The following is a 20,498-nucleotide window of genomic DNA, read 5'->3' on the forward strand; positions in this document are numbered from 1 at the left end:
ACCACTCCTTCACTGTCATTGGGTTAAATTCTTGGAACTTCCTCCCTAACAGCACCGTGGGTGTACCGACACCACATGGACTGCAACAGTTTAAGAAGGCAGCTCAACATATTTTCAAAGGCAATTAGGGATGGGTAATAAATACTGGCCTAGCCAGTGATGCCCACAGGAACCCTGGCTTATTTTCTTTTCCCCTGCTCAAAAGACCAAATTTCTGTCGATTTCAATACTATGTTCACTTACAAACATAGAATAACAATTACCACACAATACAAGAAAGGAGATGCTTTATTTTCAAAACTTTTTCATTACTCAATCCTTTAATGTTTTGGAAAACATTAACATCTTTTTACATTACTACATTTTGACAAATTACTAAGCAGACGGAGGTTAACATCAAAGAGAAGGGCAGTGTGACATCGTTCATTGAATTCTCGTGTCACAAAGTGGAGAAGGAACAGATTCTTCAGAATGAAGAAAGCAGCATCACACACGTTTCTTTTTCAGTAAATGATGCATGTAAAGAATTAGCTTAAGTGGAAAAATGCTATGAATTCAATAATAGGTGGTGCAGAATAAATAGCTAGAATCCACGTAAAAGTTCAGATAACTTCACAACAGAAATCAAAAGACACTGGGGCTCACTTTAACTCACTGGTTCAGAAACCCATGGGATCAGGTGGAGTGGCAATTGTATATCCCATCAAATATTATTCTCCATTGTCATCAAATCAGCATTGCACCCAATATCATCAGTTACCTGACAGGAGGATTAGGTAGAAATTGCCCTCATCGTCAGTGTCTCTGCAGTTTACTACTGCTACTACATTCAATCTAGGAACGTTAGGAACAGAAATAGACCATTCAGCACCTCCAATCTGTCTAGCCATTCAATTAAATCATGGCTTACCCTTATCTAACAAAAATCCATCTAACTCCTGAAAACTCCAATCATTCTGGCATGCACAGCCTTTTGGGGGCAGGGAGATCTACCAACCTGTGTGTAAAAAAAACAGCTTCCTAATTGGCGTAGTTCTAATTTTATGATGCCGTCTTGTTTTTCATTTGCCACTAGAGGATATAGCTTCTCCACATCTATCCAATCAAATCCGTTTAACATTTGAAACACCTTGATCATATTACCCTTCATTCTTCTATTCAAAAGGGAATACAAACCAAGTTTATTCAACCTGTCTTCAAAATTTAAGCCCCAATATTATGTTGGTGAATCTGTGCAACACCCGCTCCAAGGCCAATATATCCTTCCTGAGGTGCAGTACCCAAAACTGAACGCAGTATTGCAGATGAGGTTTAACTAATGTTCCATACAAGTGAAGCATAACTTCATTTTTTTTTCAGCCCCCTTGGGGGAGGGGGGGGGGGGGGAGGCCAATATTCCATTTTTGAATCCATCAATAATTTCTATCTCAAGTTGTTATATTCTAGAGAGTAACAAAATAAAACATCATACACCCCATCCCATTTTTAAAAAAAATTACTCAAACCTAAGCATTGGCATGGTGACATTTCATTATAAAGGATCTAAAACTGAATCTGTAGTCCACATTAGTGCTGGTTAGGGCACTTAGGATCCTCGATAGGTACTGTACGAGAAGGGACTCAGGAGAAGAGCAATGTGGTACTTCTGACTTGCATCCAAGATGTTGAAAACAACCTGCGAGAACAAAATAAGACAGGATCAGCTATAGACTCCAGTCAGAGATTCCTTGCTTTTGGAACACTGGAGGTAATTTTGACTTTGTACGATAATGCAAAATGGAAATAAGTGTAAGGAGAGATGTAAAATGGGCTGATGATTCACTACCATCCGTTTTATATTATCACACAAAAAGTCAAATTATCCCTATAAAATTGTTTAAATATACACCTATCCTGTAAAATAAATAAATTGTTTAAGAAAAAAAATCAAGCTCCAAAGACCATTCCAAAGTTAGAAAAGCATTTGCTGCAACTAGATGGATGCAGTGCACCTCATTACAATGTACTCATGATGGTTCTATCAGTCACACAATAGAATCTTATCACATTAATGCTTATTTCATTAACTTTATTCGAAGAGGTATTTGAAGAGACATAATTCATTGCCTTCTAATGTAAATGTTGTGTATTAGAAATAAATTTCACTTTTTTCCTGTATTGCATGGTTTCTGTTGATGCAGAGAGTTAAAGGCTGGGATTTTCCAGCCAGGTCGCGGGTGGGACCCGCCACGGGTGAGGCAGCGCCCCAGCCAGAAGTCCATTGACTTGTGGCGGGACTGGAAGATCTTGGGCGGCGGGCAGATGTGGAAAATCCCACCCAAAGTCTTGGACACAACATTTTGTGCAGTTACCTCTATGTATGGGTAGAAACTGGCCATCTTTAATGATTGCCAATACTCATCTGTTGCAAACTTCATCTTGTATATCCCAGGAACAAAGGTTTCTGAAGTAAGCAGACCTGGGCACCTGCCATCTGAGTTTGTAACCCTGCAGACACAGAATTGCATAGTGAAGTCACAACATTTGCTTATGTTTTTTGGAAGGCATTTTTTTCTGTGCGATGACTCCTTGAAATATTATTTTGCCTCAATTACTTTCCCCCCCCCCACCTTAAACAAACATCACTCAATGGCATTTTATAATTTACACAGTGGTGTTTTTTTAAAGAACAAAATGTGGAGAAAACAGTGCAATTAAGCTACTGTTTACTGTTGCTCATTTTTGTCAATAGTATTTGAACTATGGTAAAAATTGCAGTGACAAGAAACTGGTTCTTTGATTATAGTTTCCTGATATGTCAAAAAATATTTTTGTTAAAACTGCCAATAACTTCCACTTTCAACATAGAACAGCATCAAAAAGGTGCAAATAAAAATGAATGTCAAGCCAAAGGAGGAGATATTAGGTCAAGTGACTAAAAGCTAAATCACAATGGGTAACAAGAAAGGTTTTAAAAGGATGATCTTCTGTGTTGTATACTCTGTGACTCTGTAACATTAAGGCAGCAATTGCAGAGAGTAGGGCCCCCAATAAAGGGTGAATGGAGGTTTGGGATTCACAAGGACCCAGAGTCAGAGAACTGGAGAATTCAGTGGAGGGGGTTGGCAAGCTAGAGGGACAAGGAAATGAAGGGATTTAAGCATAATGAGAATTTTAAATGTAAGGAATTGGGGACCTAAAAACAAAATAGTTCAGTGAGGACGGGGCAAAGAGGCTTTAGTGCAAGATAGGTCATTGGCAGTAGAATTTTGGATGAGTTGAAGATTTTTTTTGACATGTAATTTTATTTGACATATCTAACAAATAACTCAATACCAGCAAGAGCATCCAAAAAAAACCCCAACTAATCTAAACTACGTCATCAAGGCTTTGAGACACTGACGCACACCCACTTTCCCCTGGTTACATCTCTCCCATGCTGCCATCCAGATCTTGTGGAGGACAGAGGCTGGCCTTGAACTTAGGACTAGTTGAATCTGGAAGTGGCAAAGGCATAGATCAGGATTTCAGCAGCTGGTGGGCTATTAGGGTCAGGGGGAAGCAATGTTAGAAGTAGAAGTAGTCAGTCTTCATGACAGACAGGCTATGGGTTGGAAGCTAAATCTGTGGTCCAATACTGTAGGATGCTGAGGTTGCAAACATTTATTCAAACTGAGATTGTGGCTGGGGAGTTACATAGATTTGGTGGAAATGGTATGATGGGTGTTGAAGATGGTAGTTTTAGTCTTCCCAACGTTTAATTGGAGGAAATTGCAGCTGAACCAAAACTGGATGTTGCACAAGCCATCTAGCAGACAATGAAGATTGACAAGAGATTGTCCAGAGATAGAGCTGGGTGTACATGTGAAAGTTGATGCCATATGTAAAATTGTTTTGCCAAGGAGCAGCACGTGGATGAGGAAGATAAGAGAGCCAATGATAGTTCCTTGGGGAATTGAGGGCATTGATCAGGAGTGGGAGTGGAAGTTTTTACTTCAGATGCTTTGGCTCCTATCAGATAAGTGAGTGAAAGTGAGAGATGGGCAATTGCACTGAGCTGGACAATGGAGAAGCATTGGAGGAGGATGGTTTGGCTGATGTGTCAACGGCTGCCTAGAGCCAAATGCTGAATCTTAAAATGTTCAAGAACACTGTCCATGCCAGTGTCCAGAAACTGCCAAGTACAATTCAGGATTGATGAACTGGCAGTCAGAATTAAATTCAGAATGTGTAAAGTTTAAAGGGCTAATTGGCAGGTAAATTATCAGTTCTCTGAATTAGTCTGGTGATTTTTTTTTAAGAAAAGGTAGAATATCTTATTGCCACTTGCTGAATGAGCTCTTCAAACTCCTCTATCCTATGGTCACTTTTCTATTGCATTTCTGATTGTGGATCCTGTACAACCAGCAACATTCCCAGAGTAAACCTGCTAGACATGGTAAGGCCACCAAGAAGTTTCAGCCTTAAGCAAGTCCAACATGTTTACTATGGAGTTGCTGCCTGTTAGAGGAGACCTGGGAGGCAGCAGCCTTTGCATTCCAATAAATACAATTGAAAAAACAGTGTTCAGGCACCATTCTGGAAGGCTAACATCCCTGAAGTCAATTGTTGAGTTCACTCCAATTAACCTCTTAATGGCAGTATGATTTTGCTATCAGATAAGATTTAGTTGCGTAAAAGTGATGTATCTGAATCAAACCAAAACAGCACCGTTTTAAATCTTTCTCCTTTATCCTGATAGCAGTATGTATGATTTTTTTTTCATGAAACTACTAGAATTTACTGAAATGGGAAGCCAGCACATAGAGCCATGTCTCTTTAGAGTACAAGCACAAACAGTAAAGGTGCAATTTCCCTTTTAGCAAGTGGAATAATGACAGATAATTCTAGATCTACTGTTGTGTCTGTCCATCACTCCACCACACTAGGGGAAAAGCGGGATCAAATAGCCTAACAAAAAACACAAATAACTGATTTTACTCTCATGTGCTCCTTTAACCGAATCTTCCTTTTAGCCGCTAATGTTTAGATCTGACTTACCCTCTTGTAATCTCTCTCCATGCCTTGTCTTCCAGTCTGAAAACACTGACAGCGACATGAGCAGCAGGGATGCCTTGTGCTGTGTTGAGTATGTGGGTGGTTAGAGGGCTCTGCGCCATTCTGCGGTCTGGAGAGTTACTCTATTACACAGGAGTTGTTCAATTAGTTAACTTCAGACACTTTATTAATCAAACTATATTTACATCGAGAAAAATGTTAACAACGTCATCTATAACATTTAGAAACAGTCGGCTCTTGAATCTTTATGACACTTCACCCTTTGTGTAGGTCAGACGGAGAAGTAAACGGAGCATTACCAAATTACCAGCTGTGCCGTCTTTTGACATTTGATTTTAGAAATCTAACCGTGTTTTGTTGATAAGTCTAAATGTACGCTCCTAGTTTAACATTTAGAAGTTTCTCCCCGGTTGTAAATAAGTGCACCTACCTGCCAGCTAAGTTGTTGTACTCTTCTGCACGAATCTCGGAAGTGCTCAGACGTGTAATAGATAGTCCACTCCCCAAGCTCAGCTGCCACTGTGCAGCCTCTCTCTTAGAAGCCTCAGGGGCACGTCTCGCTGATTTGAACACACACGGAGGAACAGGAAGTTTTGGAATTTGAGTTTTTTTCTTCTTCCCCACCCAACAATGTTTTCTGCAATACGTATTTTGAAAGAAGGTGAACGTGGATTTGAAAATTACTTCTTGGGATTATGAGCGTAGCTGGCAGGGCTGATATTTAATATTCATCCCTAATTGTCCAGAAGGTGGTGCAAACCTTCCTCTTGAACAGTTACAGCCGATTGAGCGAAATACTGCAGCAATTCTGTTAGGTCGGGAGTTCCAGGATTTTGACCCAGCCACCCTGAGGGAATGGCGATTTCCGCCCAAATTAGGGTGGTGTGTGACTCGGAAGGGAACTTTGAGTTTATTGTGTTTCCATGTGCCTACTAGCCCTAATTGCCCTTCTGGTTGGGGGTTGCAGCCTGCTGTCCAAAACCTCCATACTAGCACCTCATCACAGGCTAGGTCATCAATCAGTGGACTGCTGCAGTCAGTTACCGTCCTGTAGCTTGTTAAGTTCCTTCACGTATAGAAGGAGACTGGTTTGCTCCTGGAATGAACGAGACATATTCTGCTCATGTAACATGAAAGTTCTGTATCATTTATTGTGCAAATGTATCAAGAGTTCTGTTATTTTTGAGACCAAATGTGTAACCGCTGTGACCTCCCTCCTGCCTTCTTCCCAACTGAGCCCTTGCCCATCAGGCCTATAGCTTCTCTCCAATTTTACCATCAGTGCACTCATCAATAACGTACAACTTGCTTCCTCATTCCCCTTGTAGAGCAGTACCAAGCAATCATAGAAAGATGATACTTGCAAAACATTGTATGAAGAGGTGACAAATGTGGTGGACAAGGGAATTGCACTGGTTATGGTGTGCATAGACTTTATCAAAGATAGCCTTTGACAATACCACACTGGAGAAGATTCAAGGCTACAGATTAGGGTGGAGAGTGAAAAAAGGAATTAAAACTGGTTAGAAGGGAGGAAACAAAGTAAGAGTTAAGGGCAGTTTCTCAGAGTGGTTACAAGTAGGGAGAAATGTCCTTAAATGTTCTGTTCTGGGATAGCTACTGTCCATAAATGATTTGGATATAAGGCTGGAGGTAATGGAATTCAAATTTGAAGATACCAACATAGGAAGCATGGTAGATAATTCTGAGGATCTAAAGAAGCTGTAATGGGTTACTGATAAGGTCGTCTTCTTATCATGTCCACGGACAGTCTATACATGGCCCAGCCAGAACAGGACACATTTTTGCGCCTTGTTGTTGAATTCGGCAAGATCTGCAACAGTGCAGGGTTCCTCTAGCGATAGACATTGCAGGAGATGTTGCATAGTCTGTGGCTCAGTTCCACATTCACAAGTTGTCGGGCAGGTTGTATATCCCCATTTGCTTAGTGACACCTTTGAACGACCTACACCAGTCCTAAGTCTGTTAAGGCACTTCCAGGTTGCCCAGTTGCAATTAGCTCCTGGGGGAAGGCTTTCATCCGGTAGAATTTCCATCGTTGGGGGTTGTTCGAGACTGGCGAACCGGTCTTTCCACAAGGCAATGCGGGCTTCAGATGGGGTTGATTGTAATGGAACAACACTGTTCATGAAGCTCTTCCTTGACTTTAGGCGGCTGGGTGTAGGTGTATGACCATGTAGAGGGTGCCTTTCATCTGATGTTTGACGGAGTCGCTCTTTCTTGCTGGCTACCGTTCTTCTTATATCAGGGGGAGCGATACCCGCCAGGATATATAGGCTGTTGCTGTTTGTTGGTTTCAAACAACCTGTGATAAGTCGGCAGCTGGCGGCAACTGATAAGGTGGTGGAATGGAATAAAAGTGGCAGATCAAATTCAGTGCCAGTGCAAAATAGCATAATTTGATTTTCAGAAAAGTAGAAGTTATACTTTAAAGAATAGCTTGGTGATATGAAAGAGCAGAGGGACTTGTGGTGCCAGGTAAACAAGTCAACACCTCAAGTGGATAAGCCCATTATAATTGCTAATGGAATAATGGAAAGAGGTGTAGAATATAAAAGTTTATGTAAACATGGTGTTGGCTCTCACAATACATAACACTCAGCTTCACCTCCTCCATCAATCCAAAAGCTGTCACTTCATATGACAACTGTCCGCCTGACATGATGACCTGAATGAGCCAAAATTTTCTCCAACAGACTTAGTCAGAAAATAGAAGAACGTAAAATTAAAGGGAGCGTGGTAACTTGGTATGTAAATGGCTAGTGGATGGGAAGCAGAATGTGCTGTTGAACAGAGATTTTTCTGACTGGAGACAAATATATCATAGGTCATACCAGAGGTCAGTATTAGGACCATTATTTTTCTTTCATATAAATGACCTGGACTTGGATATGAAGGAGTACAATTTCAAAGTTTGCAGATGATATAAAACTTGGAAATTTAGCAAACAAGTAGCAGGATAGTGACAGATTTTGGAAGGACATAGACAAACTGATGAAACGGGCAGACATTATTTAAGGTGGATAAGTGTGAAGTTTGGGGTTAAAAAAACATGTGGAGGCAGTATAATCTATTTTGAGGGGGTAATAGAGCAGAGATATGTAAGTGCATAGTCAAAAATCTTTGAAGATGATAGGGCAAGCTGATAAAGGTTAAGAAAACATTTGGGATACTTAGCTTTATCAATAGGAGAATGTAATACAAAAACAAGGATGTTATGTTAAATTTCTACTTAGGTCTCAGTTAGTCTACTGTGAACACTTCTAGGCACCATCCTTTAGGAAGGATATTAAGGCCTTAAAGAAGGATGACAAACTTCAGTTATAGCAGAGAAGGTTAACGGGAGGTTTAACAGAGGCATTCAAAATTGTGAGGGGTTTTGATGGAACAATTAGGAAGAAACTGCCTCTTCTGGCAAGTGAGTCAGTAACCAGAAATGTTAGATTTAAATCAGCAAAAGAACTAGAGAGGAAATGATATTTAAAAAATTCACACAGAGGGTTGTTAAATTCTGGAACATTCGAACTGCAAGGGTGGAGCAAACAGAGTCCATTGGACATTGTTTGTTTGTTTTGTATCTTCACAAACATTTTTGTTCCTTTGGGGAATTATGGAGATGTGTTGGACTAATTAACAGTCTGATTATCAACATGTTGACATAGAACTTTCAAAAGGCAATTTGAAATGTACTGAAGAGCTCAAATTTGCAGGTTTGTGGAGAAAAGGGTGGGTGTGGAACCAAATTAGACAGCTCTTTCAAAGAGCTGGCATTGGCATGATTGGTTGAATGGCCTGATTCTGTGCTGTAAGATGCTATGATTCCAATAAAATCTAAGTAAATTCAAAACGAGGAAGTTCAGAATCTCAGCAAGGCACTTGCCCATCTGTATTTCTTCCCTCTCATTCATTCTGGAAACCAGAGTGTCTTCTAACTTCTGAAACACTGCTTCTGTTCAATCACTGTCTCCACCACTGCTGTGCACTATCTTTTCCATGACCTTATCACAACAACTTGCATTTATATAGTACCTCCAATGTAAAATGTCCAAAGGCACATCCAGGAGCAATATCAAGCAAAATTTGACACCAAATCACATGAGCAGATATTAGGAGAGGTGACCAAATGTTTGAAGTCTGAAGGTTTGTCTTGGAAGTTAGGATATGGTTAGCAGAGTTTTGGATGTGATCTGGTTTATGAAGGTGGATAGATAGGAGGCCAGCTAGGGATAGTCAAATCTAGAGGCAACAAAGGTATAGATGAGGGTTTCAGCAGCAGGTGAACTGAGGCCAAGGACAGGAACGGGCGATGGTATGGAGGTGAAAGTAGGTGATTTTAGTTTTTTTAAATTCAGCCATGGGATATGGGCATCACTGCTAGGCCAGCATTTATTGCCTATCTCTGATTGCCCTTGTTCAGGGGGCATTTAAGAAAAAATAAGGGAGATATTTCGAAGCAGGACATTTTTATATCTAAATATATTAGGAGAGGTGACCAAAAGGGGTTTTGATAGAAAAGTTAGGAAGAAACTGCCTCTTCTGGTAAGTGGGTCAGTTATCAGAAGTTATAGATTTAAATCAGCAAAAAAACTAGAGAGGAAATGATATTTTAAAAATTCACACAGAGAGTTGTTAAATTCTGGAACACACGACCTGTAAGGGTGGAGCAAACAGAGTCCATTGGAAATTGTTTGTTTGTTTTGTATCTTTAAGTGTATTTAAGAGTCAACCACATTGCTGTGGGTTTGGAGTCACGTGTAGGCCAGACCAGGTAAGATTTCCTTCCCTAAAGGACTTTAGTGAACCAGATGGGATTTTAACAACAATCAGCAATGGTTTCATGGTCAAAATCAGACTTTTAATTCCAGATTTTTATTGAATTCAAATTTCACCATCTGCTATAGTGGAATTCCCCGGGTCCCCAGAATATTATCCTGGGCCTCTGGAATACTAGTCCAGTGACAATACCACTACACCACCACCTCCCCCTAGTGATGGAGCTCCTTAACTTTAAGTTCCTAAATGCCCTCCACCCTGCTTCTATGCTCTACACATGAGTCACAAAAAGTTAGTATGCAGGAACAGCAAGTAATTAAGGCGACTAATGGAATGCTATCCTTCATTATAAGATGAATTGAACATAAAAGTAAGGATGTTATGCTTCAGTTGTACAGGACATTGGTGAGATGATATCTCGAATACTGTGTGCAGTTTTTGTCTCCTTATTTAATGAAAGATGTTAATGCATTAGAGGCAGTTCAGAGGAGGTTTACTAGACTGATACCTGGGATGAGCGGGTTATCTTATGCGGATAGGTTGGACAGGCTGGGCTTCTTTCCACTGGCGTTTAGAACAGTGAGGGATGACTTGATTGAAGTATACAAGATCCTGAACAGTCTTGACAAGGTGGATTCGGAAATGATGTTTCCTCTTATGTGTAAGTCCAGAACTAGGGGGCACTGCTTTAAAATTAGGGGCACCCTTTTAAGACAGAGGTGAGGAGAATTATTTTCTCTCAGAGGGTTGTGCGACTTTGGAATTCTCTGCCTCAGAAGGTGGTGGAGGTGGAGTCATTGAATATCTTTAAGACAGAGATAGATAGACTCTTGTTAGGCATGGGAATCAAAGGTTATCAGGGGTAGATGGGAATATGGAATTAGTAATGCAGAGCAGCCATGATCTTATTGAATGGCAGAGCAGGCTCAATGGGCCGAATGGCCTACTTCTGCTCCTATTTGGTATGTTCATATGCAATATTTTTTCCAAACACTTCAGGCTATGCTTTCACCTACACAAGGTTGCACACTTATCATTTTCTACAAACTGTGTCCCTTCAGATCCTTGTCTTCACTTTCAGATCCCTATTTCACACAAATTTTTGCATCCTCCTGCAGCTTTATACACGACAACTTATATTTGTAGAGCATCTTTAATGTAATAAAATATACCAATGCCCTTCACAGGAGCATTATAAAACAAAACCTGACAGCGAGTCCCATAAGGAGATATTAGGTCAGTTGACCAAAATTTTGGTCAAAGAGGTAGATTTTCGGGAATGTCTTGAAGGAGAAAAGTGAGGTAGTGAGGCTGATAGGTTTAGGGAACGTATTCCAGAGCTTGGGGCCTAGGTAACTGAAGACATGGCCACCAATGGGAGAGTGATTAAAATTGGGGATGCTCAAGAGACCAGAATTAGTAGAGAGCCGATATCTCAGAGGCATGTGGGGTGGAGGAGACTACAGAGAGAGGAAGGTGCAAGGCCATGAAGGGGCAACAAGAACTTGCATTTAAATAGCACATTAAATGTAGGAAAACATCTCATGGTACTTCCCAGAAGCATAATGAGACAAAAATTGATAGAACCAAAGAAGGAGATATTGGAACATGTGACTAAATGTTTTGTGAAAGGGGTCAGTTTTAAAGGAGGGGTTCAAAGGAGGAGGTGGGTGGAGAGTCGAGGTTTAATAAGGAAAAGCAAAAGTATAGGGCCAATACAGCCGATGGCAAGCCTACTAATGCTTTTCCTTTATCAAGACAGAGGGTCTTTATTTGAAACATTAACCTGTCTTTAGGAATTGTGGCGGAATCTAACCCAAACCATTTACCTGATTCTTCGGATACTGACAAGAGAATTTACACCCAAAACATGAACCTGTCTTTTCCCTTTTCAGATGCTGACGGACATTTTATTTTCATTGGTTTCTGCTGTGGTTGTTGTCGCCTGTGTGACAGGGACCAGACTTTAATTGACTAAACTTAGGCCACACTTTAAGGTGCACGTGTGAGGTAAATTTATTAGCGAACACTTTGCTTAGGAAAATTGTCTTGGGACCTGATGTGTAGCAGCTAAGGAAATAAATATATATTTTCTATCTACTTGAGCTAATTTAGCTATGAAATCCTTTTCGTTAATTTAAGATTTTTAAATACTGAAATGCAAATAAAAATATTTTCCTTGAGTGTATTAAAAATGGTGAATATAGGAGATTGTGTGTAATGTCTGCCTTTGATAAATGTTAATGGTGTGGGTTGAGGATTTTCACTTTGCTCTCCAGCTTCTGTCATGTTTCCAAGCCAGTGGTGAGGGGTGGTTACAATCTGCTGCTTCAAGCAAAAAAGAGGTAGCAGATTTGTGTCTGTAACATGTTTTCTGGGTGAGGTAGAGACCGTTGAAAGATATTCATTGTCTTTCCTTATTGTGATAATCCTAAAAATAATGATTATACTAATCACTAGAAAAGAGTTAAAAGAATTGTTAGTCCAGGAACGAAGATTAATACAATAAGTTACTTTTCAAACTTTTAAGATATGATAACATTTTTACATTTAACCAGGTAACTAACCATGTAGGAGTTTACTGCAAGTGTACAAGTAATGTGTTTTAAGAAATCCATGCCACTGCAAGTCATTAAACCTTTCCAAAGATTCAATTGCAGAATTTCTACCCCTACAACAATCTCTTGTATCTTTTTAGATCTCAGCATCCCACCTTTTTAATGTCGAGATGATCCTGAATATGCAGAAGTCGCTGGACATTCATTTAATCAGACGTCCCTCTGAGATATGTGCTCTGCTGTGGGGTGGCTGGTAGTCAACAGCTGAAAATCTGTGCACTTAGAAAGAATAATTTCAGCGTTTCTGGATTTTAGTTTTGTAATGACCTTGAGACTCTCCCTGTTCAAATCCAAAGTGTTTGCCTTTTTCACAATGACAGCTTTTGTCAATACCCATGTCCTTGCCCAATCCTTCACATTGGCAACATTCTGTATCTGGCATTGTCAGTGAGAAAATAAAGCTAGTTAATATTTATTTTTAACAAATTGGAAAGATCACTACCAATACGTCGAGGCTTTGGGGCAGGGGAGGGTGTTGGTGAGGGCAGGGGAAGGGGGAGGGCCTGGTTGCTTGGTGATCCTCATGCCAGCAGGGAGAACACTGCAGATGCAGCTTTGTGCTGGGGGAAAATAGTGAAATGTTTATGAGTAGTAAGCCCTCTGGTTAAGAAAATGTTGAATTTGTAGGACTTTTTGTGGGCAGTTTTATTCAATGAGAGGAAATGTGGATTAAACAAAAGGCCAACCCGCACTAAGTCAAACTAGTAATTATATTCTGATAATTCTGTAACAGAAATAGAAAATAACTTCTACAGATGTGGCCAAGATACTGAATTAAAGTAGTAATCTGGTGGGTAAGTGAAAGATCAGATATTTAAAATTTGGATTCAAGGTGGCTCCTGGGCTGCTAGCTCCTTGTATGAAGCTCCTTTGCTGCCCAACTCAATCCTTGGCCACCTGTTTCCATTCTTTGTGCTTTCTCCCTCCAATCTACTCCCCTACAGAAAGTAACTTGCCCTGGCACTGGTAATGTGTGTATTTTAGCCCTAGCTGCAAGTTAACAGCTAGTTTAAAGTTACTGGGTCCACCTGGCCATGCCTGCTTATGAGTACTGGAACTTTGATCAGATTCAGATTCAGGGACGTCAAGGCTATGCTACGAACAAGTGCAGCTTTGGAACAGAGTGCATACTTGGGAGTTTGGTGAGTGGGGGAGTTTAAAGTGCCAATCTTGTTATTGAAAAATCTTGTCAAGTCTGTAATTAGCAGTAACTGGAAAGTACTGTGTAAGTAGACTAAGTTCCTTTCTTTCTTCCAGCCTTAGACAGGGTAAACACACTCTGCTGAGAGAGCTGAGTAGTTAATTAGCTAACTGGTTGAATCTGGTTGCTCTAGCTCCAGTTCAGTTTATTATATATTCAGGGGTCTTTATTGCAGCTTTGGAACTGAATGCATACTTGGGAATTTGGTGAGTGGGGGAGTTAGGTGAGGAGGAGAAAGAGCTGCTCCTTTGCTTTTTCTAACTCTACTGCAGGGAAAGGAGCTCGCTGTTTAGTGAGTATCTGGTAAGTGATTAAGGTCTATTCCAGTCCTAAGGTTTAAAATAGTATATGAACTGGTGGTAAAGTTAAGCGAATATATAAAAAAGGAAAACAAATAAGTCAATGATATAATTGATTAATTAATTAAAACACACTAAGGATGGCAGGAAAAGTGATGTGTCAAGGCTACAGCATGTGGGAGCCCCTGGATGCCAGTGTGATCCAGGGCAAATACGTCTGCAGTAAGTGTTTGTGGTTCGAGGAGCTTAGGCTCAGAGTCATTGGGCTGGAGGCTGAGCTGCAGACGCTGCAACACATCAGGGAGGGGGAAAGTTACCTGGATGCTTTGCATCAGGAGGCAGTCACACCACTTAGATCTTCTCATTTTATCAGTGGTCAGGGACAGGAGGGTGTGACTGTGAGTGAGGCAGGTAAGGGAACCCAAAGGGCAGGAGTGCAGGAGCCCCAGCCTTTGCAATTGTCCAATAGCTTTGAGGTTCTCTCAGCTTGGTTGGATGAGAGTGGTGACTGCAGGGTAGATGAGCTGACTGACCATGGCACGGTGGTACAAGAAGCCATTCAACTGGGAGGAGCAAAAAGAAATGTAGTGGTAGTAGGGACCAATATCATGAGGGGGATTGACCATTCTCTGTAGCAAAGAGCAAGAGTCCAATGGCTGTGTTGCCTGTCCAGTGCCAGGTTTGGGACATCTGCCCAGAGCTGGAGAGGATCTTGCAGTGTGAGGGGAAGGATCCAGTTGCCATGGTCCATGTAGGTACCAATGACATAGGTAGAACTTGGAAGGAGGTTCTGCACAGAGAGTATGAGGAGCTAGACATTAAATTATAAAGCAGAACCTCAAAGATAATAATCTCTGGACTATTGCCTGAGCCACGTGAAAATTGGCATAGGGTACATAAAATTAGAGAAATGAATACGTGGCTCAAAGGCTGGTGTGGGAGAAGTGGATTCTGGTTCATGGGGAACTGGCACCAGTACTGGGAAAAGTGGGGGCTGTACCTTTGGGACGGTTTACACGTGAACCATGCTGGGACAGCGTTCTAGTGAGCCGCACAACTAGGGAAGTAGAGAGGGTTTTAAGCTAAATAGTGGAGGCAAGGGATCAAATTTGGGAAGATGTGGTCAATAAAAGGGTAGAGAAAAGACAAGAGACAAAGGTAAAAGGTATTAATGTGGGAAATGATAAACAGACCGTGACAGGAAGAAACAGAGAGCACAGGGAATATAAATCTAAGAGTAAATCAGCAGATAAGTCTAGAGGATGCAAAAATAATAAAAGGGCAAAACTAAAGGCTCTGTATCTAAATGCATGTAGCATTCAAAACAAAATAGATGAACTGATAGCGCAACTAGAAATAAATAAGTACAATCTGATAGCCATTACAGAGACATGGCTACAGAATGACATTAATTAGGACATGAATATTGAAGGGTACGTGACATTTAGAAAGGACAGAAAGCTAGGAAAAGGTGGAGGAGTGGCTCTGTTAATTAATGGTGGTATTAGCACATTAGAGAAGGATGACATAAGTTCAAGAAACCAATAAGGTGACCTATGGTATGGAAGCCAAATCGAATCTTTAAATATAGATAGCAGTAAACCAAAAATGTAACTCTGGTTCAAGGAAATGGCACTCACTCAACAGCTATAGTCTCCTCCCTTTATAAAGTGCGTACCACACAAGGGCAGTCACTCTCACCTCACCTCTTTCTTTTCTTTGATCAAGCTTTTGGTCATCTGTGCTAAGATCTCCTTACATGACTTGGTGTCAAATTTTGTTTGAGAATGCTTTGTTGGAAGAGACTCGGGACATTTTACTACATTAAAGATGCTATATAAATGCAAGCTGTTGTTGATTAATATATTTTCAGGGGGAGTTGCTATAAGGACAATAATTATGGTTAGTGTATGGGGCACTCATTATGCATTATGTTCTGTTTAAGCAACTGAAAAACTATAAGTGGATATATGTCCATTATCTTGGTGCATGCTAGCAAAAGTTTACCTAGATGCTTGAAGGGAGTTTGGACTCACCAATAGGGTGACTTATGGTATGGAAGTCAAATAGAATCTTTAAATATAGATGGCAATAAGCCAAAAATGTAACTGGTTCAAGGAAGTGGAACTCACTCAACAGCTACAGACTCCTCCCTTTACAAAGTGCGTACCAAACAAGGGCAGTCATTGGCCCTTGACTGTCTTTATGTTTCAAATCTCATTACAAGGGCTTGCATTTCTGGCTCCCTGAAGTTTGTCCTTTGGTTTTGCAATTTGGCTATCATCCTTCTCTCTTGAGTTGCCTTCTTCCTTCAGGGCTGCCTTTAAACAATGGCAGGTTTTATATCTTGCTATGGCATCAGATTCCAGAACTCTCATGTTCAAAGGATTAAAGTAAAGGTACTCACTGACCTTATTCAGAAGGCTACAATTCCAAGGAGTTATTTGCTTGAGCGCTGCCTTCGTGAAGCCCTGTATGATGACACCACAATCGGGACTGATGCAGGTTTAGACTTAAATTGCTACTTTTTACCAAGTACCAGAGGTAAATGTAGGAATGGGGCTTAGTAATTCTATTAAGAGACTTACAGCCTCTTCACTCCCAATCAGTCACAGATGAAAAGGGTCCTTATCTATACTTTTTATGTATCATGGAAATCTATTTGCAAACTGTTTCCCAATAATCTTACCAGCTCTTAAAAATTCTCTTAACACTGCCCACTTAACAGGAAGAATTCAACAATTTGTAATTCAAAAATATTTCAATGTCTCCTAATGCATTTCCCAACTCAAAATAAATTGCTTCTTTATTTCTTGATTGACAATGCTCTGTATTGCCTGGTCTGAAGTAGGGTTATTAGAAATTAGGAGCCATTGAAATAAATGTTGTATTGATTTTGTATTTGTATCGACACTGCAGGTTACATTTGACTCACTGTACTCAATACTTGGTTCATAAAAAGTGCTATGTAGTGCACTCTTGCAAGTCATGCCGAGGAATTATGTAGCTGCTGGTGCCATATATAGGGACACGTGCATCTAGCATATATTTCAGGCTTCTTGACGTGCTGAACTCTGCTTCTTACCACAGAGGAAGCAGATGGTGTATAAAATGAGTACTGCAGTATTAGTGGAACACTTCCGTTAACAGTTACGAAATATGGTTGGAATGTCCTTTGTTCTTTGATGTTTTTTCTGTACACTGGCTGACAGTTTAGGAGACTGCAAATGAGCACAACAACTTGCATTTGCATCTCGAGGTGCATCAGAGATTCAAGGAAAGAAGTGTTTGCTGAACTAAAGGAGGGGATATTAGGGGAAGTGCAAAGTCTTGATTGTAGAAGAAGGTTTTAAACAGTCTGAAGAGGACAGTGGAGATGCAGAGGGGTTTAGGGAGGGATATTTTAGAGAATGGGGCCTATATGTCTGAATGGGAGGTGGGGTGGTGTTACAAAGGTGAAATTCAGTGATCGTTGTGTTGGTACAGTATAGAGTTGGCCATTGATCTAAAGGTTGAATAGTTGACACAAAGATTTCTCAACCATTTGACTCAGCCTAAAAATGTGGTTAGGGAGAGGGTTAGGGTTGATGTCAAGGGTACAGATCTTTTGGAATGGGATGCAGACAGTGGCTTTGGTCTTCCCAATGCTCAGTTGGACAAGAAGTCTCACTATAGTGGGAGTGCAGGAGCCATGAGAAGTGGTGGACAGATAAACTGCCACCAGCCAACAATTGGAAACTGACCCCATGTCTGCAAATTACATTGCTGAGGGGCTGCATGTAGTTAAGGGGGTCGAGGATGGATCCTTTGGGGGACTTCTAAAGCATGTAGTGGAAAGAGAAGCCATTTCAGTAGCTACATTGGCTAATCAGAGCCAAGTGAGAGCAGTCCTACCAAGCCAGACAACTGTGACTCACTATGGGCAGGATGGTGTGGTCCACAACATGGAGAAAAGGACGAGACAGGATAATTACAACAGTCACAGTTGCAGAGAATGCCATACAAGCCTTTTTAGGGCAAAGGGCATATCAGAGGCTGGGAATTATGTGGCGAATAACTAACCTTCTGACTCCCCAAAGCCTGTCGACCATCTACAAGGCACAAGACAGGAGTGTGATGGAATACTCTGCACTTGCTTGGATGAGTGCAGCTCCAACAACACCCAAGAAACACGACACCATGCAGGACAAAGCAATCCATTTGATTGGCACCCCATCCTCCACCTTCAACATTCACTTCCTCAACCACCAATGCCCAGTGGCAGCAGTGTGAATCATATACAAGATGCACTGCAGCAACTCATCAAGGTTCCGTTGACCTTCCAAATCCACGACCTCTGCACCTAGAAGGACAAGGACAACCGATGCATGGGAACACAGCCAACTGCAAGATCCCCTCCAAGCCACAGAGTATCCTGACTTGGAACTATATTGCCCTTCCTTCACTGTCGCTGGATCAAAATCCTGGAATCATAGCACTGTGGGTGTACCTATGCTACATGGACTGCAGCGGTTCAAGAAGGCAGCTCACCACCACCTACTCAAGGGCAATTAGGGATGGGCAACAAATGCTTGCCTAGCCAGCAATGCCCATTTGTTGTGAAAGAAGAAAAAAAATTGATGCTCTGGGAGGGGCAGAAGCCTGATGGTGAGATTGAGGATCTGGGAGGCAACAACTCATTCAAGGACCTTTTCTCACTGAATAAATATATTGTAAACTAGACCACCCGAAAAGAAAACCATCTAGTTGTAAGGACTTTAGAAAAAGGGTAATTTCCACTCAGGAGAGGGAAACATTTCAATGTGTTTCATACGTAAAGCAGGATATTTTCTTTGTGCCCTTTTGAAAAGCAGCTTTATATAGCTAGCACACCAAATACTAATGGCGATCTCCTGTGGAATTCAGGATGCTTTTCTTTCCACTTCATGTATAATGGAAAATTTTACCAAGGCACTGTACACTGCTGCTTCAGATTTTAAAAGGGAGCCCGTAGGAAACATTAAAACTTGGGAAAATAGAAATGCTCCTTTAATGGGCCTAGCCAGGCTACAGAACTTTATTCAACTACACCAGCAAACCCCTTAGGTGATTTTTTTACACAAATTTCAATGTATCCCATTACTATAACCTTGTACACTTTGTTAAAGTGTAAGGATCTAATGATATTTCCTTTAAGGGGACAATGCCATTTGCTGTAATTCCATTACAAATTTTTACTGGTCAGTTCACATCATTAAAATGCAATTAGCCTGCAGATTACTATAAATTCCATTAAGGTCAAGTGTTGTGATTTACTGACATCGTAGCTAGGGGTGGTGGAAGAGAATTTTTGAAAAACATTTACTCACATTCAAGTAAAACACCTAACTACACCCGTCAGTTCTGCACAATCCGCACATTCATTCCACTGTAGTTGCTTAAGTACAAAGTCCTTGCACTGGGCCAGTTATTCACACAGTGCATTTTTAACAACTTGAACATGAGTGAATTTGATTCCCTTATTCCCATCCACTTTTGGAGCGGAGATCAATTAATGTTGTCACAGTAGAAAACCAATATGATTGACCTTTATTAACAGCAGGTATTCGACTTAATTTGTTTCATAAATCTGTGTCAAGTTTAAACTGCATTTTCTCTAAATAGTTTAGCCTTTCAGCAGCGAAGAGAATTTGCAAATATAGCAGCCAGAAGAGTGCTGTGGGCCTGTATTCCAGCTGGAGATGATCTTGTTCTGTGGTCACTCAGGTGATACGCTGTACTTTCCCACAAAGAGTCACAGTATATAAAGCATAAATTCTCTCCTACTGTCTGAAGTCTGGATGGTAGTCACAGACTCTTGTTCCATTATCATAACCTGTACTGCTGCACGATAGGGCCATGTTCTGGGAGCGTCAACATAAAAGTATGATGCAAACATTGCCAGGTGTGTCACTTCTTATAACCCTCAAGCGGAGCGAAACCTGACACATAACTGCTGTATACTACACGTCTTTGTTCATAAACTGTTTCTGTTAATCAGCTGTAGATTTAGGATATCATGCTTCAAAATTCACTACAAATATTAACACTCTGCTAATCCATGGCAAGGGGACTGGTTAGTTCAGTTGGCTAGATGGTTAGCATGCAGTTCAGAATAACACCAACACTGTGGGTTTGATTCCTGTTCCAGCTGAGGTAGTCTTGGGTCCTGCCTCCTCACCCTGCCCTTGAGAGTGGAAGGCAATGGCAAACCACTGCCGACAAAAACAGCTAAGAAAATGGCTCAGGCTGAAGCATTAGCAGACAATGAGCCAAGGACCAGCATTTGGGCAGAGCACACCTGAATGAGTGAATCTGTGGTAAATGTAATTTGTAAAATGGATTAATAATTCTAACAACATTTAAGCTCTGATGACAATTTTTGTTGCAGTCAGGTATCACTTCCGATGTTTAATAACAGCAGATTTTGTTCAATAGCATTAGAAAAGTAAACAAGAATCCAACATTACTTGTAGACTGTAGGCTGGATTTTGCCATCCTGATGCCAGGCAAGGGGGGTTGGGGCGTTAT

The 20,498-nt window shown here is 40.9% G+C and overlaps 1 protein-coding gene across 1 annotated transcript; it reads right to left on the bottom strand.

Annotated features, from left to right (window-relative positions):
* Positions 1 to 861: 861 nt before the first annotated feature.
* On the bottom strand, positions 862 to 12,764 carry uraha (urate (5-hydroxyiso-) hydrolase a). Its single transcript, XM_078544467.1, has 4 exons — positions 12,545 to 12,764; positions 5,020 to 5,159; positions 2,352 to 2,487; positions 862 to 1,675 (listed from the first exon to the last, which is right to left on the bottom strand). The coding sequence occupies exons 1-4, from the start codon at positions 12,593 to 12,595 to the stop codon at positions 1,586 to 1,588; spliced, it is 417 nt and encodes a 138-aa protein (XP_078400593.1). The 5' UTR covers positions 12,596 to 12,764; the 3' UTR covers positions 862 to 1,585.
* Positions 12,765 to 20,498: the final 7,734 nt, after the last annotated feature.

The sequence above is a fragment of the Cetorhinus maximus genome, chromosome 6 (genome assembly GCF_964194155.1).
Source record: "Cetorhinus maximus chromosome 6, sCetMax3.hap1.1, whole genome shotgun sequence".
Classification (NCBI taxonomy): Eukaryota; Metazoa; Chordata; class Chondrichthyes; order Lamniformes; family Cetorhinidae; genus Cetorhinus; species Cetorhinus maximus.